Genomic DNA, 23,806 nt, shown 5'->3' on the forward strand with positions numbered 1-23,806 from the left:
TTTGAGAGCGCAATCTATTTATTTGAACAGTCTTTCTGCTTAAACATGCAAAGATATCAGATGTTCAGCATGTGTTTCCAAGTGATTCAGTGTGGAGTGAGTGATTCAGCATATGTCTGTCCAACACTGTTATTTTTTCCCTCCGGTAGCGACTTTTTAAAGCAACAGGATGTTTTAAGGTGAGTGGCGGTATGCGGATATAAGAGATGCATTGAACTTTTCCCCGCCTTGTGACTTTATTGCATTACTCGGTACATCTGGGATGGAAACGTTGGTAGTAAAGAAAAAGCAAAGCATGTAGGCTTTCCCCTCCCCCTCTCCTCCTCGCCTGCGCCTGCCTGTCCCTCCTCCCTCTCCGGCGGACACGCCGACCGCGACTCCCATAGCCTGTCAGGAAGTGTTACGACTTGCTGCCTAGGTCTTTGTGAGCAGGCAGGAATGCTGGAGTTTCAGATTAGCCTTGAAGGGTGTGGAGCGAGCACTGCCTCTTCTGCTGCGACCGCTGCTGCCTACAGACCCGTTCTCTGCACGCATCCCAACGGTATGGCTCTCTTTTTCTCTCTTTTTTATCCTCTCCTCTACATCCCACACTCTCTCATTAACGCTATACACTGGGGAAAAGCAGTCTCTGTTTGTCTGTCTGCTAACGGCACAGCATCTGTGAAAGACGTCTGTTGTTTGAGTTCACATTTCTTGCATCTGTTTGCAGTTTTGGAGTGAAGGAAGGCAACTGGTTAAGGTTTTTTTTTTTTTTTTTTGCATCTCGTCAGACTGGTAATGCATTTTGTGTGGTGGAGCACATGCTCAGCTTTCTGTTTTTCAATCAAAACCCCCCAAGAAAGCAATTCTGTGGCTGTTTTTCTCTTTGCTTTTGCTTTGTAACTTAACAATGCATAATGGTTTTGACTTTGTTCAGTCACTCGTGCAGTGTTGGCAGTCCTTAGAGACTCTAGAAAATCTAGTGACTAGACAGGATTCACTGGTTGCTTAGATTTGTGCATGACTCAATCCCATGAGGTCAAGCTACTCCTCACTCATTTGGGAAGTAAACAAACCTTAGTCAAATTAGACTTGATCTAGGCAATGCTTGGATCGTGAAGAAGTTTATTAAAGCATGAATTGTGGAAGAATCGATTCTGACTGATGATTCAGTGAAGGTATGTAGCACTGTGTCCGTGAAAGGGATGCCACAAGGGTGGACAATTGGCCCGTTTGTGTTTTGTATTTTTCTTAAAAATTCCAGCAAAGTTTCTGTGTTGGCCTTCTGAATAGCTGAAGATAACATCAAATGTAGACCTCGAGACAAAATAGCCAAATAATCGTAGTCCAGCGCTGTCTTTTAAGAGTTATTCAAACAATAAACAGTTTAACAGTTAGGTAACATTGGCATGCCATTGACTAATTTAGAGCATTTTCAGAAGTCTCTAACTTTATGCGGTCCCGCTGGGGTGTGGTTGGACAGCTGGCACCGCTAATGACATAACTAACTGAGGAAAAAAAGCACAAGCTGGATTGACGACTATGGGAATGGAGATGTTGACATGCGCTGTGGGTGTGTCCTGAATCATCATGCGTTCTTGTAAGGTAGTGGCTAACAGGAGGATGTGTCTCGTGCTGCAGTGCTGTGTTCGCTGCCGGCAAGAGCAGATCTCAGGTCAGTTTGTGCAACGGAGGCTGGGACGCTGCATCTGTTCTCGGTTCAGCTGCTGTGGGTGGACTCTGCTCAACAGGTTTTATTTTATAGTGGCCTCGATTCAAACGGTACGTCAACATAGTGTGTTCATTGCTGCTCACTGACACGTTATACTGACATAAAACTGCATTTAAATGGACTATATTAATTATTGTTATATCCTGGATAAATATTTACCATGGTTTTAGTGTATTGTGTTCAGTGATTTACTGCTTATTGTGTGTTTGGATGATAAGGTTTATGCTACACTTACGTTCTTTATTGCCATTGATGGTTCATTGAAGAACTTTTAAAGGGATTTTAATTCTGTCATCATTTACTCACCCTTATTTTGTTCCAAACCTGTATGAGTTTCTTTTTGTGTGTGTTGAACACTATGGAAGTCAGTGGGTGTCGTCAACTGTACGATTACCCACATTCTTTAAAATATCTTCTTTTGTGTTCAACAGAAGAGAGAAACTCATACAGGTTTGGAGCAACTTGAGGGTGAGTAAAATAATTGTAGTGTTTAGGTTGTAGTGTATTGTGTTATGTGTATTACTGCTTATTGTGTTTGGATGATAAGGTTTAGGCTTATGCTAGACTCTTATATGTGAAGGTCCTTTATTGGCATTGATGTTTTAAAGGGATAGTTCACCCAAAAATAAAAAGTCTGTCATCATTTACTCACCCTTATGTTGTTCCAAACCTGTATGGGTTTCTTTCTTCTGTTGAACACAAAAGAAGATATTTTAACGAATGTTGCTAACCAGAAAGTTGACGACACCCAAGTCTGATTACCCAAATATCTTCTTTTGTGTTCAACCGAAGAAAGAAACTCATACAATTTTGGATTAACTTGAGGGTGAGTAAATGATGACAGAATTTTAGTGTTTAGGTTTTAGTGTATTGTGTTTAGTAGTGTATTACTGCTTATTGTGTGTTTGGATGATAAGGTTTATGCTAATACTGGCATTGATGGTTCAATGAAAGACCTTTGACATCTTTGCATTACACAAAAGGCTCTTTATAGTGGAAAAGGGTTCTTTAGATTAATAAAATGATCTTCACACTAAGAAATATGGCTCTTTTATGAACTGTTCACTGAAATGTTCTTTGGGGAACTCAATTGGTCCTTCTATGGCATGACTTCGGAGCCTTTATTTTTAAGAGGTATAGTTAGGTCCACTTTCACAATTAAACAAAAACAGGCCGACTGTAGCACAGTTCAGACTGCATCTGGTGTTCAGATTTGAACGCATATTTCATTACTGAGATAAAATAACACACTGATCTTCCAAAGAAACACGATCAGACTTTGACTGTTGGCTGTGGATTAGACTCTTTCCTTTAGTTTATCTTTTTTTTTGTATTCTACCATTTTCAATGTGCAATAACTGGATATGTTTGCTCGTTTTTTGCTAGCCTAGATTTCCAGTTGACTAAACACAAAAACTAGTCATTTAAATAAATGCAGTAGTGTTTCAATCATTGCCTTGGCAAAGAACCATGTGATTGCACTGCTTGCGTTACAGTCAAAAGGACCTGTCTTGACACGCCCTCTCGAACATATATTTTGCCCAAATATAGTCTGCTCTGTTTCATGCTTGATAGACGTTTGCATGTCGTTTGCATGTCTTATCATCTTACTGTACGATCCCACTTCCAGGTTTCTCTTTCGGAAGACAGGCGCCATTGTGCATTTACCACAATTTTGGAAGTCCACACAATAAAGTTTTTGTCTTCTCTCCATAGAAGGACACACTTTATTCGACTGAGAGAGCTTCAGGTTGTTCTTCGGGGAGATGGCAGGAAAGATTTCTAAAGATGAGATGGAGGAGTTGCGGGAGGCCTTCGGGAAAGTCGGTGAGTGTTTTTCCTGTCCAACCAGTTTTGTCTACTCCAATCACAACTTGGCACAACTAGGTATCCTCTTTCCTTTACGTGTATCTTGTGATTTCTACGGATTTTTATTTGTTTTCTTTGCATGGATTAAAACAGCTACATCTAAAATTAGGATCTACTTTCAAATGTCTCATTTGGCTTCTAGTTTTAAATGCCATTGAAACTCTAGATTTTTTTGTGTGTGTGTGTGATGGCCTAATTGTTTTGTAATGTTGTTATCTCTCCCCCTGACTTCATGTGCAGCGTGTTTCTTAAAAGTCTGGATTGCTATTGCTCAGAAAAACATCTGGGTTTTTCATTTGAGTTCATGAAGTTTTTGGCATAACCTGATAGCCTGGCTTTTAAACTGTCCTCATGGACTTTTGTCTCCAAAACCAACAAGCGTTGTTTACTGTCATGTGTGTGTGAATGTGTGTGTGTGTGTTCCAAGTCCTATTCAAACTAAATCGTTTGTATAAATATTTGAATAGGACTTGGATCTATTAACAAGTAATTGTTTTAATTTATTTGCTAGCATTAGGCTAACTGTGCACTGGATATTTGCCATATTTTGCACACTGAGAGTGTCAGCTTCAAGTCTCTTTAAAGGGTTAGTTCACCCACAGATTCTGTCATCATTTAGTCACCATCATACAACTTTTGTTCATCTTCAAAACACAAATAATATTTTAAGAGATATTTTGTCCTTCCAATGAGAGTTCATTCACTCAAAACCTTGAATTTTCAAAACGTCAGTTAATAAAGAGATCATAAACCCATTAGAATCAAGCAGCTTAATTCATGATCACTTTATTTGATTAATAACAGATATAATTTAGGCTTTTACACGCATACATAGAGCACAAGAAATATGGTCACTGGAAGCTCAAATGTACGCACAAGAACAATGATTGTTCTCGCGTGTCAAGCCAGTACAGTTGAGATTTTTTAGAAATTATTAGTTTATTGAGATATTATTAGAATTCAACTATGGAAAAATAAGAATACTAATTTTTATATTGCCACTATTTTACTGTACTGAGATACTAAGATGCTTATGACACTTAAATAACATGTTAAATTAGCTTTGGCTTGCAAAAGATCATGCAAAAATAGCTTTTTTTTCAGGCTGGTCCAACTATTGCGTTGTCAATAGTAAAAAACAAAACAAAAAAAAAACAGCCCAGCCAATCTCTCTAAAAAAATGTGATTGGTTCTTTTAACTAATTTTTTTTACTATACATGAGTATTTCCATATGATCTCTTTGTGTGCTTCAGAAGTAGAGTTTGTTTAATGGTTTTTAGAAGACTAATGTCAGCCAGGACCTGAGTTTGAGTATTGCATAGAGTATGAGTACAGTATTGATATGGTATGCCTGTAGATTTACAAAAAGCAGGCCATTAAAGGGGTCATGAACTGCATTTTTGTTCCTGTGGTGCACTTATGTTAGTATGATTTTTACATCAAAATGTCATAATTTAGAAATAAAAGTACATTTTCTGCCTCTGATTTGAATGCTCTGTTTGAAGGGGCGTGTCTGCTGTGAGAATGTAAACGCCCACTGCTGTGATTGGCTAACAGCTTTGCATATGAAATGAGCATTACGTGTGGAACTCTTTCAAACTTTTACTACGCTTTTACTATTAGGCTACAGCTGTCGATTAGCTCATTTTGAAAAGTGTTGATTACAGCGTTATATTTAGATCTACTCCCGTGGCCATCTCAGACTTACCCATCAACCAGAGAGGAAATCAAGAAAGCCATCACTCGCTTGAAGACTGCGTATATTGTGCAGTGTAGTCAGCATCATTGATTATAACGGGAGTTTTGGCGAGAGTCCAGCACTCAGACACTGATAAACACGCGCTGTTTGATCGACAGCTAACGGGAGAGTTCTTTGATTGCATTTTTATTGAATTATAAATTTAATCACAATTTAAATAACAGATTATTTTCATGCTACTAAGAGAAACAACGCAAAGTTGAACATTTAGTCGCTTGATTTACTGACGCATTTACAGCAATAAACTATTGAAAGACAAAGAACGTTTGACTGTACACGAATCATTACATATCAGAAATAATTGGCATTAGAATTAACACAGTTACTTACATGTCGTGGCATTACGTCGGGTCCATATCTTACAATAAAAGACTGTTTGCAAAGTCTGTGCCGAAATGCGACTGATTTTCCAAAGGATCCACAGTGAACAAACAAATAATGCTCTTCTGAGACATCCACATATTTAAACATAGGCTATATAACCACATTCATAGCATTAGGATCCATTGTAAGGTAATGCTATTTTTAGTCCAGTGATGCTCTATATTTCATCTCACTAACGCGCCAGTGGGCGGGGCCAAAGACGTGATGATGTAGAAGTAGGCGTTGATCTTCTTCTGCTGATGCTCTTTCGTCGCACTATTACTAAAATCCGAAATGAGTCATTTGGGGAGCTTGGTTTCAATCAATGAACGTTTTTGATTACAATGTAGTACAATGGCCTCTTATATGTCAAAAGCTCAAGGAAAATTTGTTTTTTTCAATTCATGACCCCTTTAAAGAGTATACTGTACTGTGATTGGTGATCTTAGACTTGGGTCTATAAGTCTGGGTTTTGTAGTTTGTGGAATTTAGATTTTTTTCCGAATGGTCCTTGACAAGAATGTGGTTCAGACTGCATTTCCCCGTTTATCTGATTTCTCCCGCAGACTGGGCAGAACATTGGAGCATAATTTGTTGCCCATGTCCTGGTATTGTAATGCACAGACTAGAAAAACCCCAGTGGCTGACAATTCTTAATGGTTATTTTTTAATGTGGTTTATTCTGTTTTTAGACACATAACACGACAGCTCTGTTTCAAACCCAGTGAGCTGCCTATCTACTGTTTGTAGTGGCTTCTTTCGCCTCTGTGAAAAATCACTCTCGAAGTCTTGAAATTTGATGCCAGAAGATAGACTTTATTACAAAGAAATAAAGTTCCTATAGCTCTCCCCTAAGGTGGGGTCAATACATCTTATACATTTTCAAACTCTGCGCCAATATTGTTTATCAATTCTTCCATTTTTGGTTGTGAATCCAGTCTGTTTTTAAAAAGTGGAATGAAAGGCCCCAACCTATTTACATTAGAGGCCCCCGCTCATCCTACAAATATTCTTTAATGAGACGCACAGCTTACCATTTATATCATATATCGAATGGCAGAGCGAGAGACTCCAACATATGCAAGCACATTCTAGTCTCTTACACACTCACACACTCAGATACATGGTTATAATTCACATATTTAGATACATGATCATAATACTAGAACAAAAATGGCTATATTATACTTAAATATTTATATTATGATTAATACAAATCTTCTACACCTCGTTCTGGCCAGTATCTAATGTCATGTTGCGTGTCTCTTTTGTGGATAAAACAATACCAGAATGCTTTGCTTGAAGCTCAGGACATTTTTTTTAGTGTGGCCTATGTTTTAGTCTTAAGCATAAATTCTAGAAATATAAATATTTTCCTTATATTTTAAAGTTTAATTTAAGTGTACAGATGTAATTGTTTTTGTGTTGAAATGTTTCATTGATATTTTAGGCTGTTTAAAACCTACTCGAGATATGTTTTCACATTTCCAAAACATTATATTTTACATGCATATGCAGGAAAATACAGTTCTTCTCAAAGTTGCAGTTTGCGGTTGATAATTTTGGCTAATCAAACTATTTCAATTGCATGTTCTTTCTTTTTTTTGCCCAATGCTGTTGTGGATTTTTAATATTTTTACGCTGGTGAATTGCAACGTTATCTAGCCTAATTGCAACCTTAACGTTTTGTGCTTGTTGGGAAGAGGCAAGATGTTGCACCAAACCAATCATTTTCCTTTCTCTCCATAGATTTGAATGGCAATGGCTTTGTTTGTGACCATGAGCTGCATGAGCTGTTCAAAGAGGCCAATCTGCCCCTGCCAGGGTACAAAGTCCGAGAGATCATCCAGAAACTGATGGAAGATGGTGACAAAGACAAGGACAACAAGATCAGCTTTGAAGAATTCCTGTCTGTAAGTGTCTACGAACTGTTCTGTTCCGTAATATCCCCAAAAAATAAATCTAAACATCTACACACACATCCTAACTACGCTTAAAACTTGCTACACATGTACAGTACATCAGTACATCTTTTCATTGTAGTGCTTTGAAAAAAAGAAAAGGTAGTCCAGTGAATCAATGCTTTGTTTAGTCCATAAACTTAATTTGCAAATCAAATGTTATTGTCGTGAAAACATTTACATGATCACATATGCTGTTCTAAAATTGTTCTGATGTGCAAGCATGATTTTAATAGATGAACTTGTTTAGTGTGAAGTTAAATTATTACAGTAAAAATGTTTCTGCGTGATTAATAAATTAGACCGTTGAAGAGCGCTATATGATGTTGTTTAGTTGGAACGGAATTTGAAACCCAACTAATTTTTTAAAACATGCCATTTAAAGCTTACAATCCCTGATTTGCATATTCAGCAGTAGCTTTCACCATATATGGACAACAGATAATACTTTGTACTTTGAGATTAGAGTTTCAGTGCTGAATCCAGATGGCCTGGTCACCATTTCATCATTTTTAGTAATTAGTGCTAAAAGGATGATGAAATAATTACGGTTTGTGTCTCATCCCATGTGCTACAGACATGATATCTTAAACTGTGCAGGCTTGGTTGAGGAGAGTTGTGAAATAGGTCAAAAATTCCCATACACGAATGGTGAAAAGTTTGGAGTAACTAAGATTTTTTTATGTTTCTTATACTAGATAGAACCAGACATATTGTGAAATATGATTACAATTTTTAATCTGTTTTCTATTTGAATATATTTAAAAGTGTAATTTATTCCAGCATCATTACTCCAGTCTTGATGCTCAATTATAATTATCGGTGCTCATTTATTAATAATGAGTCTTAATATTATAATATATAGTTATGTGATAGAAAAAAATCAGGATTCTTTGATTAATAAAAAGTTCATAAGAACAGCATTTATTTGAAATAGCATTTTTAATGTTTCTTATACTCAGCAAGACTGCATTGATCAGTGATAGAGTAGAACCAGACATATTGTGAAATATTATTACAATTTAAAGTAACCGTTTTCTATTTGAATATATTTAAAAGTGTAATTTATTTCAGCATCATTACTCCAGTCTTCAGTGTCACATGATCCTTCAGAAATCATTCTAATATGCTGATTATTATCGTTGCTCATTTATTAATAATGAGTCTTAATATTACGTTATATAGTTATTTGAAACTTTTTTTCAGGATTATTTGATAAATAGAAAGTTAATAAGAACTGCATTTATTTGAAATAGCATTTTTTTTTTGTAACAAAAAAGTCCCTCTGTTATTTTTGATCAATTGAATGTGTCCTTGCTGAATAATTCTGTAGTCCAGAATATCACAGAGACTCTTTTTCAGTCAGTAAATGTTGATATACAAAACGAAAACTATAATAATTGTATAATAACTGTAATAAAAAAGAATGAATAATATCAAATAATAACTGTAATAATAATTGAGCATTGTTGAGATTGTGGCATCAGCCGGTTGAGTGGCCCTGTGTTTGTTTGCACTGCTGTGAGGAGGTTATGAGCAGCTGCTGGCAGGCTTGGCAATGACAATCATGTTTAATTACCCACACATGCCACACGCCGTTACATATGGGCATCTGTTTAGTTTCAAGGACCTCTTGTGCGTTAGTGTATTTTTCAATTTGTAATACATAGACTCTTTTTCATGTGTGGATGAAAAGTCTCAGTAATATGGTGAACGGATGTTGTAGCAGTTTCTGTATCATGTATCATGCATCCAGAAACAATCTATTTTCTACTTAATTTCATGGTCTCTTGTGTCTGTCTGCGCAGATCTTTCAGGAGCTGAAGAGCAGTGACATTGCAAAGAGCTTCCGGAAGGCCATCAACAGGAAAGAGGGAATCCTGGCTATTGGCGGCACATCTGAGCTGTCCAGTGCGGGCACACAGCACTCCTTCTCAGGTAAAAACCGCCTCGGATTTCACCGGATCAGACAAACCACGGTTTCCTTTTGCTATAATTACTTGTGCACCACTTCCCACTGGCTTGGAATGTAGTACTGTGGCAGAACCAAGGCAAAGTAATGGCATCAGATGATAATAATATGGTTTTTGCATGGATTGCCATATACCTTGAGATCTACATGCTACTATATGCACACCGAGTCCGAAATTTGCGTCCGAAATTTCCGCACGTTACAAAATAAATACGTCCTCACGTTATGTCAATCACTTTTACACACTGCCTCCAAAACTTTCATCTGTCATAAAAAAATTCGGAACGGGTTCGGTTTTCTGTATTTTTCGCAACCGTAACAAGCATTTTAATGGTGTTTTGACAATTCAGAGCCACCGAATGATAGATACGAAAAAACGCATGCGAAAATGTCGGACTCAGTGTGCAAGGACCATAATGCAGTGGTAATACCAGGTTCTAAATCCCATACCATTATAATATAGTACCATGTACTTTTTGGTATTTTTAGGTTGGTAGCACTTTATTTGTACAGTCCTGTTCCTCATACATACTATGTACTTATTATAATAATTGCAATAACTGGGTAATAACTAGGTACTAACCCTGAACCTACCCCTAAACCTAACCTTAACCCATGTAGTTACCTTATATTACCCAGTACTTTCTTGGGTAAGTACACTGTAAGTGCACATACTGTGAAAAAAGTGCAGCCTTTATGTTTTTAGTGGTATGTGATCTTGTTTTCTGTGTCTTTGTCCAGAGGAGGAGAGGTTTGCTTTTGTGAACTGGATCAACACAGCGCTGGAACAGGACCCTGACTGTAAACATGTGCTGCCCATGAACCCTGATACAGATTCTCTCTTCAAGGCTGTAGGGGACGGTATTGTGCTGTGGTAAGTCGGACACACTCCTCAACATCTTGCCTGTGAGTTTTAATTATTTATAATATTTAAGAAACCTCCTCATTGCATATGTCACTGTTTCCTTTTAGTAAAATGATCAACCTGTCAGTACCTGATACTATTGATGAGAGGACCATTAACAAGAAGAAACTAACACCATTCACAATACAGGTTTGGTTTTGATTTTTGGTTGTCTCTGTTTGAAGATTATTCTTTAAAATATGACTCTGACTCTGTTTCAAATCTATTAAAACGCATATGTATTAGAGAAAGAGATTTGGGTGTAACAGAGATCATTGCTTCTGTATTGCAGGAGAATCTTAACCTGGCTCTTAACTCGGCCTCTGCCATTGGCTGTCACGTGGTCAACATCGGAGCTCTGGACCTTCGGGAAGGCAAACCTCACCTGGTTTTGGGCCTTTTGTGGCAGATCATTAAGATCGGCCTGTTTGCTGACATTGAGCTGAGCAGAAACGAGGGTACGTGTCTCTGTTGCTCAAATACGATCACACGTCTAGTCCAAACAGTGCTGGCATTGCCACGGCTGATGACAACATCCAGGAATCCTGACAAACAGATATAGCGTCTCTTTTCTAGTTAAATGTTAACCCGACTGACTGATTTGATTGTTGTGGCGGACGTGAGCTCTTAGATCTGACCTCATTACTAGACTGGACAGTTTGTTTTCTCCCTTAAATTGAACTAAAAGTTCTGTCTCAAAGGCTCTGCACCTCAACAGATCTATAGAGAGAGTTGTCTAGCCTCAGATAATCCGTCTTCATAATGAATGAGAATCATGCCGAAAGGATCAATAAACAAGTAATTTTTTTATTACATAAAATTGCTTTTCATCCGACACACTGCCAGGCATTATTAGTCTCAAAGCAGGTTTGAGATGATAAATTATAAACAAATAAAATAATTGCCTTGGCTTGACATTATAGATCCAGTGATGATTCTGTATGCAAGCATCAATGGCTTGAACTACGGGCAACAACTAGCAGCCAGTAAAAGTGAGAAAGAAAAGTGTAACATGCCCTGTCTTTTGGATTCTCATTAAGTTACAGACCAACAGACCTTCTGGATCGTTTACAGAGGTTTGTGTGTGTTAGCAGAAAGGCCAGCTAGAAGAGCATAGCTGTAATCCAGTCTGAAGATGGTGTTGTTATTGACGAGCATTGCTAAACAGTGATTTTAATGTGAATTCCTTCATCCACACCAAAGTTTGCCAGGAAGGCTGAGATCTGTGCAAGTACTTACTAGAGCTGTGTGTTACTAGAGCTGATGTGAATGTATGGTATGTACTGGCCACATTGTTTAAAATTAAGAAACGGGAAACGGACCCAGCACCGAACCCTGAGGTACTCCGGTGGTTAGTTAATATGACTTAGACATCTCTTCCTTCCGAGATGCCCTGAAGGATCTACCTGTAAGGTAATCCTCACACCAGTGGAATGTAGTTCCTGTAATGCACATTAAGAACAGGGTAGATAAAATGATTTGGTAATGTAATGTGTCGAAATCTGCAGTATAGTCCAGCAGAACAAGGACACATGATTTGGAGGCTGCTTTTAAAGTCTGACTGTTGCATAGAAATTTGTCCTGTAAAAGTAAGGAAGAGACCTGAAGTGTTTCCATCATGAACATGTTAATATAGACTGGTCTGTAATTTTCTGATAGTGTAGGGTTTTTAAAGTTAAAGGCTTAACTACTTGAATGTGGTGGGAAAAGTATGGGCACAGGATACACTAGAGAGCCGGTCCCGAAGGGCCACTATCCTGCAGAGTTTAGCTCCATTCCCAATTAAAGCATCTGAAAAATCATGCAGATATGTTGAATTAAACACTGCAGGACAGTGAACCTCCAGGACAGGAGTTGCCCATCCCTGAACTAGAGAAATCTAGTATTTGACACAGAAAATGAGTTGTGGTGCACTTAGGTCGTGGAAAGAGCCTGGTCAGTTTGAAATGAAGTGAATTGGCTTTTTAAAAGCACAACTGAACCTGTCTGCCTGAAATTATCAGTGGTTAGAGGATGCTTATGTCTCAGTGTGGCAAAGGTAATAGCCATTGAAATCAGCGGGTTCACATTATTCTCTGAAGCAAAATCTCGGTTAAAATGGTGTGATTTAATGTCATTGTGTTATTTTTTCAGCTCTTGCAGCGCTGTTGAGGGATGGAGAGACACTTGAGGATCTGATGAAACTGTCCCCAGAGGAACTGTTGCTCCGCTGGGCCAACTTCCACCTGGAAAATGCTGGCTGGAGCAAGATCAACAACTTCAGCCATGATATAAAGGTCAGCCTTAATGTGTCCATTTACTATACTCTGCTTGAGTGTCTGTGTGCTGATGAAGTATCAGATCTCTGTCCATGCTGTTTTCATGAGGATATTAAGCATGAGAATTGTGGTTGTAGTCCTGTCTATCTTTGATATTAATTTAGTTGTAAAAATAGGAGATCCTATGTTAATAGTTTTAATGCATAAGCTCTCTAAAATCAGGGATTTTATTCTGTATCAAGATAACTGATATATGAATGGTCAGTCAGTGCAATAGAGGATGAACAGTCACAGATTAAGTTGTTGTCTTTAGTGGTGTTTATTTCGCTAGCACTAGAGAAATAATGTGCAACAGAGTGGTTATGAATGATGCCTGAATTGTGGCTTATATAGACTATAGGCATGCCATTTACTTTTCTATGCAAATTCCGAGCTATATATAGATATTATAGGGACTTGGGAATGGGCTCATTTGACTTCATAACATCTGCATATTAACACCCTAGCATTATGGCTCTTTTCACAAGAAAGAACCACTCAGAAAACATGTAATTATAGCTTTTTATTATATGCAGTTGACTTTAAATGCTAAATATTGTACTTTACACTAACATTAAATGACATGAACCTACAATAGTTATTTGAATAACATGAAACCCGTGTGGGCGAAATGGAAAGTTTTGCGTAGATCTTTTGAATATTTTTATAAGAAGAACTTATGGGTAGATGTCCAATATATAGCTTTACTTTAGCTTTAGCTTTAACGATGAAATAAAAAAAATCATGTTGCCAAACGTATACAAATTAGTATTTACATAACAGCTAGCTCCATTTTCTGTCCCATAAAGGCATTTCGCCAGAGCGAGAGTGCAGTTACTTTGACTTTCAAATGCTCTGGATGGCAAACCCACGAAAAACGTGAAAAAAATATGTGTAAAACCTGTGAGGGATCATTTAGTGTGTAATAAAAGATGTGTGACCCAAGCTGTTAGGCGATTGCCCTCTTGACCAATGATATGTCCTTTATTTTCATGCAAAAGTAATTTGCTGATGATGAAGATAAAGATGAAAAACACTGAATGATTTAACTAATATCTCTCTCTATCTTCCTCTGTGCTGCAGTTAACAGATTTTTCAAAGTGTGTAAAGGTACTTTCCTAAATGTACTGTGAGATCAGTTATGTCTATTTTTTTGTTTTGTTTTTGTTTACAAGTTCATTAATTCACATCTACCACAGTCATGTTCTCAGGAATTCACACATGATTGTCTTTTTCGCATATTTTCACACATTTCTCCGGATTGTGTCTCACGTAAATATAATTCACAGGGTATTTATCTTGTGATGCCTTCAAGTCCTTTTGGTCAGATGTTGTGATTTATGGACAGAATAAAACGGTTGCGTTGGAGCATTATAGTATTGTAGATGCACAAGTCTGTTGCCTCATAGTATTTTTGACAGGCTTTATTATTCTTCAACAACTGTTTAGAAACATCAATATCCTCTCTATGATTTATACCAGCTTCGGCCATGATTCTTTTACGCTATAAAGCCTAATTTATTATATTAGATACATTCTCTAAATTATCAATATTTAAAATGCTGCGGAAAAACCTGTTGTACATGATGTACTTCTGTCGTCAGATCGATAGTTTATCATTTGTTTAGCAAGTAAAAGGCCTTTTAGTTGAATTGCACACTGTCCACCTTCAGCTCGTGCTTCACAAGTCTTTTTGCTGTGAAATCTGCACTGCAGTAAACATAAGAATAACTTTTATAATGTGAGTAATATTTCAAGATGGACACTTACTTGACTGAAGCACCTTTGATTATCCAGACATCATATTTTGGAAACATCACGAGTATCAAATATGATTATCATGCTTTGGAGGAAGGTTTATTTTTTCATCTCTCAATTATCACTGCATTTCATTGCATTATGTTTTAAAACTACAGATCATAAAGCTAAGTATTTAAATATCACATATTACTGGAGATATTAGAGTGACGACTGATATATATATTTATTTTATCTAAGTATCTGCTATACTGTTATAAAAAAAACAAATTGCATATTTTTGCTCAGTTTTGGTCCTCGAGTGTGAGCTTCATATTCACACCATTTCAGAAATTTATGAGCCATAAAAAATTGATGTATCAAATATGATACTCGACAAAAAACACATGCAAACTTTGTTTGTAGATTTTTTTTGTAGGTTTAATAAACTGTTCTATTTAAAAAATATATTTTTTTCTGAATATTTTGTTCATATGTCAGTTCAGAACGTGTGGGTTCAGAAAACCCCTTCAGTTCTCTGTGGAGATAGTTTTTATGACTGATACTGATTATTATTTTTAAGTGCCTGATAATCAATGAATTAATTAAAAATAACTCCTGATTGATTTCTGTTGAACGCAGTGGCATGGTTATGGCACCATTATGACGTTCATAAATACTATCTTGCTGACGTGACTTGAAGGCAGCATTACTACGCTACACGTTTCACTCAAAGATGTTTGTTCTTTTCTCAGGACTCGAGGGCGTATTTCCACCTGCTCAACCAGATCGCACCTAAAGGACAGAAGGAGGGCGAGAAACACATTGACATTGACATGTCCGGCTTCAGCGTGAGTTCACATCTATCATTAAGCATTTCTGCATCATAAACCAGTACACAACTGGGAGACAGAACCATAAGTAGTGATTGAATCGCGCTTCTTCGCATCCGGCAGTGTGCTTCTCTCAGTAGAAGAGTGTGTCTTATATAAAAACCTCAAAGCTTCATTCACTGGAGCGGCTCATTGTAAGTCAGGAGGACACAGCAGTTCCTCTCAGGTTTGAGCGGTATCTTCCTGCTTTATGAAGCGCAGTTATCAAGCATCAGCAGTTCAAACACTAGTTTCTCTGGGGGTCTAAACTTGGCACAGGAGGGTGAAAGTTTATCCACACCTGGGATTGATTCTCATAATCATTGCCAAAATGAAGAACCGCAAATTCTGAGCAAGATGTGTTTTTTTACGATAGTGATTTCCAGTAGGAAAATCATCAGAAAGCCAGTGTTTATTGCACATTGTGTCCCAGTCTGTCATGGCAGTCACAACACGAGCAGCCACCGCAGATGTCAGATCCTCCCCCAGCATGCCATGCTTCAAGTCATTCACTGCTTTGGTGTAGGACAGCAACAATGTTGGCCGTTTCCCAGCAGCGTGTAAACAGCCCGTGTGTTTAACCCCACACGCTGTTATTGACTGTGTGCTGAATGAGACACGCTCAGGGTCGTTTCACTTTCTGCTGCCTTTGAGTCTCAGATCATAAATAATGTTTCCTTTCGGTGTCTGACACTCTTGCCCAAGCCCCAGTGAACTGCATCAAGGTCTGTTCTGGCGACATCTGCAGTTCCTTTCTAAGAAAGACTGGGCAAGAAAGTGATATTTTTCATTCAGTGTATATGTTGAAATGTATTTTGGAGTCAGTGAGATTTGTTTTTGAATGAAGTCTCATATATTTGCCAAGGCTGCATTTATTTGATCAAAAATACAGTAAGTAATATTGTGAAATATTATTACAATTTAAAATAACTATATGAATATATAGCAAACTGAATTTATTCCTGTGATTACTCCAGTCTTCAGTGTCACCCGATCCTTCAGAAATCATTCTAATATGTGAACCTGGACCACAAAACCAGTCACATGGGTCAATTTGTTTTAAAATTGAGATGTATATATAATCCGAATAGCAGAATAAATAAGCTTTCCATTGATGTAAGGTTTGTTATGATAGGACAATATTTGGCCGAGATACAACTATTGTAAATCTGGAATCTGAGGAGCAAAAAAATAGAAACATTGAGAAAATCTCCTTTAAAGTTGTGCATTTATGTTCACAATTATGCTGTATTCACTCACAAAAATACATGTTTTATATATTTACGGTAGGAAATTTACTAAATATATTCATGGAACATGATCTTTACTTAATATCCTAATGATTTTTGGCATAAAAGAAAAATCTATAATTTTGACCCATACAATGTATTGTTGGCCATTGCCACATATATACCCGTGCGACTGTGACTGGTGATGATAATTTGAGTACGGTAGTTATTATTTGTGATAATGTATCAATTATTATTGGCACTCAGTTATTAATAATTGTTGTTATTATCATTATTAATATTATCAATAATGAATAATGTAAACCTTATGGAACGTGAGAATGGTACCTTAAATTTTGAAGCCCAAAAAAGCGCATCGATCATAAAAGTGCTCCACACGGCCTCAGGGGGTTAATAAAGGCCTTCTGAAGCGAAGCCATGCGTCTTTGTAAGAAAAATATTCTTATTTATGACTTTATGAACCATAATCAGTGCGAGTCGAGTTTCAACCAACCCTTTAACTCTATTCATGTTTGAGTTGTGTCTTATTCTCTCACTGACCCATGAAACCGAAGAGGAGAATGTTTTGCATCTGTGGGTTAAGCAAATCCGCCCCGCCGAAGCAGAGTTGTGTTTAAACTGTTGTGTGTCCCGCAGGAGAAAGATGACCTGAAGAGAGCCGAGTGTATGTTGCAGCAGGCAGACAGGCTGGGCTGCAGACAGTTCGTCACGTCTACTGACGTCGTGTCTGGCAACCCTAAACTCAACTTGGCCTTCGTGGCCAATCTCTTCAACAAGTACCCAGCGCTGACCAAACCCGAGAATCAGGACATCAACTGGGGCCTTCTGGAGGGTGGGTCGTCTGCGCCTGATTGGTGCTCTCTCCTGTCTCCCATTACCATTTTAGCATTCGCTAAACACACGCGCCACGTAATGACTCATGAAAATGGCTGACACTGCCTCCAAACACTTGCTTCTAAAAATACACTCGATGGCATCACAAATGGGACATTCAGGATTTTGTTTTGTGTGGAAACTGGTGAAGCGCGTCAGCCTGAGACTCAAAGGGAGGGACTGTTTGGCTCATTTCCTGAGGCTGGAACAGTTTACGCCCTCGTGCTGAAGACTGCGCCCTCTTGTGGTGGAAAACATCTGCTGTCAGACCTAATCCTCAGTTAAACATTAACCCCCAATCACAGACAAGGATTAAACTAGTCCCTGTTTGAGCTGAAAGCAACTTGCACTGACATATCTTAATATATATATATATCAGTGTCATTGTTTTGTCTCAAGATGCACCAGTTTATTTTTTATTTTTTATAAGGCACATTTATAAAAGACACATAAATGATTTGAAATAAGGCTAAATCCTGGCTTAATCTAAGCTCTGTCTGTAAAACCAGGCCATAGGATTACAAAAATGACTAATGTGGTCCATATAATTTGATTGTATGGTTATTTATGTACAGATTATTAGTGGTATTTGCGTATTATAATTAACCTCATGCATACACTTAATGTCGTCAAGAAATATTGGTAACACTTTACAATAAGATTCAATTTGTTAACATTATTTAACCACAATTATTAACATGAAATAACAGTTTTTTTTTTTATCTCCGTTAATTTCAACATTTACTAACACATTATTAAAAGTTGTATATGTTGTTAATATTTAACAGACATGAGCTGACACGAATTAATAATAATTTTATAAACTAGTGTTATGCATTAACTAATGTTATATAATGGATTGTGGTTGAATAACCTTATTATAAAGTGTTGCCGAAGTGTGGACTAATAATGCAGAGTGTACTTCTAGTGTTAGTGAGCTGGGATTAACTCCTGCGTTTGCTTGGTTTCTGTAGGAGAGACCAGAGAGGAGAGGACTTTCAGAAACTGGATGAATTCTCTGGGCGTCAACCCTCATGTCAATCACTTATACGGGTAAATCACACATCAAGTTGATTTTTATCATTTATTGGATGTGTATTTCACATAATTCTCAAGACTTTATGGAATCAGTGATCAACTCAATCACACGAGTGACGTCTCATTTATAGCGTTTATATAATGTTACACTTGAGTGAATCAGTTGTGATCTTTTTCATACCTTCTCAGTGACCTTCAGGATGCTCTGGTGATCCTGCAACTCTATGAGAAGATCAAGGTTCCTGTCGACTGGAACAACAAAGTCAACAAGCCTCCGTATCCCAAACTAGGAGCCAACATGAAGAAGGTATTAATTCCACACGCATTACCTTTTCTCCGAAACCCCGTCCTCTGAGGAAGTCAGCCAATCCAGACCTGCACAATGAGTGACAGTTGTGTGCTGTTTCAGTCTTTACATGTGTGTGTGTGTGTGTGTGTGTTTAGCTGGAGAACTGTAACTACGCTGTGGAACTGGGGAAGACCAAAGCCAATTTCTCACTGGTGGGCATCGGGGGACAGGACTTGAATGATGGGAACCCGACTCTCACTCTCGCCCTGGTCTGGCAGCTCATGAGGAGGTAAAGCGTTGACAGATGTGTCCTATGAGCAAAAAATAATAATAATGCAACATTCACAGTGTTATTACTAAACAAATACACTGTAGTAAAGCATGTGAAGTATAGTAAATCTTGCATAGTGGATATCCATATGTAATGAATAATAAATGTTGTAAACATCAGCAAGGAAGTAATAAATGGATCAAAAATGGTGTTACAAAATATTCTATTTCTAATAAATGCTGTTTTTTGAAAACTTTTGAACTTACTATTCATCAAAGATCCTAAAAAATCAACATGGTTTCCACATATTTATGAAGCAGCATAACTGTTTTCAACATTGATAATAATAATAAATGTTTCTTGAGCATCAAATCATCATATCAGAATGATTTCTGAAAGGTCATGTGAGTAATGATGCTGAAAATCCAGCTTTGATCACAGGAATAAATTACAGTTTAAAATATATTCACATAGAAAACAGTTCTTTTAAATTGTAAAATTATTTCACAATATTACTGTTTTTATTGTATTTTTTTATCAAATAAATGTAGCCTTGGTGAGCAGAAGTCTTCTTTCAAAAAAAAAAAAAAAAAAAACTTGATCAGTAGTTTATATGAGACTGAACAATAGCATAATAATAAATGTACAATAACCTTGAGCAATAAATGAGACAACTATAAGGTCTTGATGCCTAATGCATTAACTAATGTGAACTAATTAAACCGTGTTGTAAAACTGTTATGCAAATACTGTTAAATGCATATTTAATTTAAAAACAAACACACCAGCATTAATATTTAAAAATGAAATTTACAATAAACACCTAAAGGTCTCTGGACAAAGATTGTATTTATTTGATTTGTTTATTAGAGCATGTGTGTATAAAGCTTAAGTAGTTTGGAGGAAACGTCATGTTGATGAGTGTTTGCTGTCCTCTTCCAGATACACTCTGAATGTACTGGAGAACCTGGGCGACGGGCAGAAGGTCAACGATGAAATCATCGTCAACTGGGTGAACAAGACTTTGTCTCAGGCGGGAAAATCAACCAAAATATCCAGTTTCAAGGTGCACAACCCTTCATTTATCCAACTAATACTGTAAATACTGTATGCTTCATGAATATCAGAAGTAAGTGTTGTGTTCTGAACTACAGGATAGAGAGATCAGCTCCAGTCTGGCGGTCCTGGACCTGATTGATGCCATCCAGCCCGGCTGCGTCAACTACGACCTCGTGAAGAGAGGAAGTCTTAGCGACGGAGACAAACTGGACAATGCAAAGTAAGATTTCAAAAGAGTGTTCATTAGATAACGTGCATCAAGCATAAATATTATATGTGTGTATAATTCCACCAAATCAGCTTATCTTTGTAAAATGGCACAGCTTTTTATATATCTAAATCTACACTCTTAAAATCAAGCATTATATTATGATAATCAAGTATTATTTAATGATAGAACTTTAGTAATTAGATCAAAAAATTAATTATCATGCATGAATGCATATTTGTCATTTTAACATAATTTTATTTCATTTATTTATTTTTAATTTAGAGCTTAAGATATTGTTGGTCATTCACTGTTTCAGAAAAAACAGACGTCAGCGTTTGCTGGAACTGATTTGCTGAAATTAAAACAGGGATGAGTGCTATCCAATGAGATTGCCGTTTGCGCATTAGCTCCGCCCACTACCGGAGAAACCGGCATATGTTCAGCTGGTTCTTAAAAGCTGAATAATTCCAGATGAACTCCGTTATTTTGACAGGAAAATACAAACAGGAATATTGTTTACATGTAGCGCGTCGATTTTGCGTGGTGTGTAAAAGACTCGCTCTCTCTCTTTGCGTGTGTGAGAGAAACGTTGTGGGCCTTCACACTAGAGTTTACGGTACGTCAAATACAGGTACGCTGAGCTGAATGTGAAATATTAACAGATCGCTTGACGGAGAGTGAAACTCTCAAGCGCTCAGACAGTGTTCAGCGAGTGGAAATATATCTATGCTAAACTCATACTTGGCATCTAACACACACACTGGCGAGTAAAATCGACAAATTTATTAGCCAATGGCTAATGATAGGCATCCTTCAGTCGCCCAGAGTGAAATTTAATCGCATATGCGAGTGATTTACTCGCATTGTAGATGGTTGGACTATATAGATCTGACTATGTGAGACTATAGTTTGAATGAATCCCTTTTCTTTCCATGGCACATTGACATGAATGGCTCTTCCAGCATTATCCTGAACATTGTATAAGCCTTCGTTTCATGTGTCACTGAAGCTTTTCATTTCACCAGCAAAACTATCCCTAGTCCTTCACTTAAAAATCAGTCCACAGGCTTTTATAGACAACCTAGGAAGTCAGGGAATGTATTTTTTTTTTTTTACGTTTAGTTACAAACTGTTCACACATTGGCGATACAAATCGATTAATATATGAAAAGGTACTCGAATACGGGTGTAAATGTATGAAGTAAAGTATATATATACTGTTAGAACTATTAATCAGGGTTATTATAAATGACACACCATGAAGAAGTCTTTAGGTGTGTAATGTCCCCAGTATAGTGAGGTTCTGTGTGTTCTCTTGCAGGTTTGCTGTGTCCATGGCCAGGAAGATCGGGGCTCGTGTCTACGCTCTGCCGGATGATCTAGTGGAGGTCAAACCCAAGATGGTCATGACCGTGTTCGCGTGTCTAATGGGCCGAGGGATGAAGCGGGCGTAACGCGGGACCCTGCGGACAATCGAGCGCTGATGTCCTACCCAAAAGCCATTTTGCTGGTTGAAAGGCTTCTGGTTCAGTAAATTTATTACAACCACAATAAAAATGGCAACAGATGTTAAAGAATCACGCTTAAGTTTGGCAGGACTACAAAGTTGAAATGGGCTTGAAGTTTATGGAAAGGGAGGGTCGGTTCTTTTAGACCAAAACAATTACGATTCCATCTGCAAAAGGGACAAATTAAAACCAAATTTTATTGCCAATGAAATCGAAAGCATTGGATCTAAACCATGTCGGACTCTGCTTTGCAATACTCTATTTACATAATCGATAAAGGAAGAATGTACGAGTGCTAGCTGTAGGTCTCAATTGGACAGCTTTGGATGTTTAGAGTCACGACTGGCCTTACTAGATGCAGTATTGCCTCTATGCAGAGCATGATTGTGTTTGAACCATTGAATTGGACCGCTTATTTTCCTTAAGTTTTACACACGTTACGGAATTTGCCAGAAACTTTCCAGTGAGACACTTTAACGCATTCCATAGTTGTGTACTATTTGTCTTATGTATATGTATACTCAACACAGCTTTTTACAGTCAAGAGACATCCAAACAGAATGAACTATGCATGATCTATCTATATTTTTTATTTAAAACAATACACTCCTCAGAAAATGCCTTTAAAAGCTTTAAGCATTAACCAATCCATGCTGTACATTCAATACAAAGATGACAAATAAGTGCTGGTCAGGGGAAGGTCATCACGTGTGGTCAGTGTCAAACCTGTTACTGTCGGTTGATGGCGAGTGACTGTTTCCGGGAATGAAACTGGAAGTGTCTGGTCGTACGGCAGCATGTTATCTGTGGACCCAAGCAGCTGACACCAAATGTCTGTAACTGAAAAACATCATTAAAATAAAGCAGAAAATGCAACTGTGCATAGCATTACTCTTCTGTATTCATTCATTTTCTTTTTTCCATAAACAGTGTTTCGTGCTCTAGATGAAGTAGTGTTGCGATGTTGATGTGAACACAGGGATCAAACAGTGACGCGTCACATTGAAAATTCGCTTTGATTTGAAGCAAGAAATTATTTAAAAATCAGACAAAAATACAAAGGTACAAAACTGTGTTTAATGACTTTAGTGAGGGAAAGAGCTGCAATCCCATGAAGCATTGCAAACAACAGAATCAAGCTAAAAGTGGAGAGATATACAACTACTCACTTAAAAATGTTTATTATATAGACTATATAAAAGCAATATATTTTAAATTTATTGCAAAATATGAACACACTATGTCTTTCGCAGTGCTTCACGTGAGTGGGCGGGGCTAAAGATCTATCCTGACACGTTTCGATTGAGGCAACTCTCTGATTGGTGGAATTTTCTGTACAAAATCATGGGGAATGTAGTTTTTACCACAAATTCTGCTGTTAAACCTGAAAAAAAAGTTGTAATAGTGTAGGCTAAAGGCTTCAACAGAAGCAAATACCATCGATTAACAACTTCGTAGCTCACCGTAGGGCTGTAAAGGTTTATAAGTTATCATTGAAAATAAATTTCCCTGTGGAGAAAATGAATGGAGTTTTTTACTTCCAGAACCCAAATGTTGCACTGTATTGCTAAGTTACTCATACTTGAAAGGACAGCCAAAAGTTAAGACTTTTACTTTTGTAAAACATACTTTTCCTTCATAGGAATCCAATAGGGCCAAAGGTCTCCTGAGGTAAAGGGGCATTTTAATTTCATCAGTGTGACATTTTTTCCTGATTCATATGATGACAAAGATTCCTTCTTATTAAACCTCTTTACTCTCTCGTTCTCTCTAAAACCAATGAAAAACTAAATGACATTGATAATATTCATTAATAAACATTTATCTTAATAAAACATGAACATTATTATAAAAACGAAAA

At 37.3% G+C, this 23,806-nt stretch overlaps 1 protein-coding gene across 6 annotated transcripts in view; it reads left to right on the forward strand.

Moving 5' to 3' along the window:
• Positions 1-22,833, forward strand: part of pls3 (plastin 3 (T isoform)) — a 36,001-nt gene extending 13,168 nt beyond the window's left edge. Inside the window, exons 1-17 of one of the 6 annotated variants that reach the window (XM_079630213.1) lie at positions 275-541; positions 2,143-2,179; positions 3,428-3,538; positions 7,453-7,616; positions 9,473-9,602; positions 10,378-10,510; positions 10,609-10,690; positions 10,833-10,998; positions 12,674-12,816; positions 15,330-15,425; positions 17,333-17,528; positions 18,544-18,622; positions 18,797-18,914; positions 19,052-19,185; positions 20,110-20,233; positions 20,322-20,446; positions 21,759-22,833. In XM_079630213.1, the coding sequence (XP_079486339.1) occupies positions 3,478-3,538; positions 7,453-7,616; positions 9,473-9,602; positions 10,378-10,510; positions 10,609-10,690; positions 10,833-10,998; positions 12,674-12,816; positions 15,330-15,425; positions 17,333-17,528; positions 18,544-18,622; positions 18,797-18,914; positions 19,052-19,185; positions 20,110-20,233; positions 20,322-20,446; positions 21,759-21,891 (1,884 nt within the window). In that variant the 5' untranslated portion in view covers positions 275-541; positions 2,143-2,179; positions 3,428-3,477 and the 3' untranslated portion in view covers positions 21,892-22,833. Of the gene's footprint in view, positions 1-154; positions 542-976; positions 1,158-1,601; positions 1,762-2,142; positions 2,180-3,427; positions 3,539-7,452; positions 7,617-9,472; positions 9,603-10,377; positions 10,511-10,608; positions 10,691-10,832; positions 10,999-12,673; positions 12,817-15,329; positions 15,426-17,332; positions 17,529-18,543; positions 18,623-18,796; positions 18,915-19,051; positions 19,186-20,109; positions 20,234-20,321; positions 20,447-21,758 lie in introns of those variants that run through there. The other 5 variants (XM_079630215.1, XM_079630211.1, XM_079630216.1 and 2 more) reach the window with 5 other exon arrangements.
• Positions 22,834-23,806: the final 973 nt, after the last annotated feature.

Source organism: Phoxinus phoxinus (genome assembly GCF_949152265.1).
Source record: "Phoxinus phoxinus genome assembly, chromosome: 12".
NCBI lineage: Eukaryota > Metazoa > Chordata > Actinopteri > Cypriniformes > Leuciscidae > Phoxinus > Phoxinus phoxinus.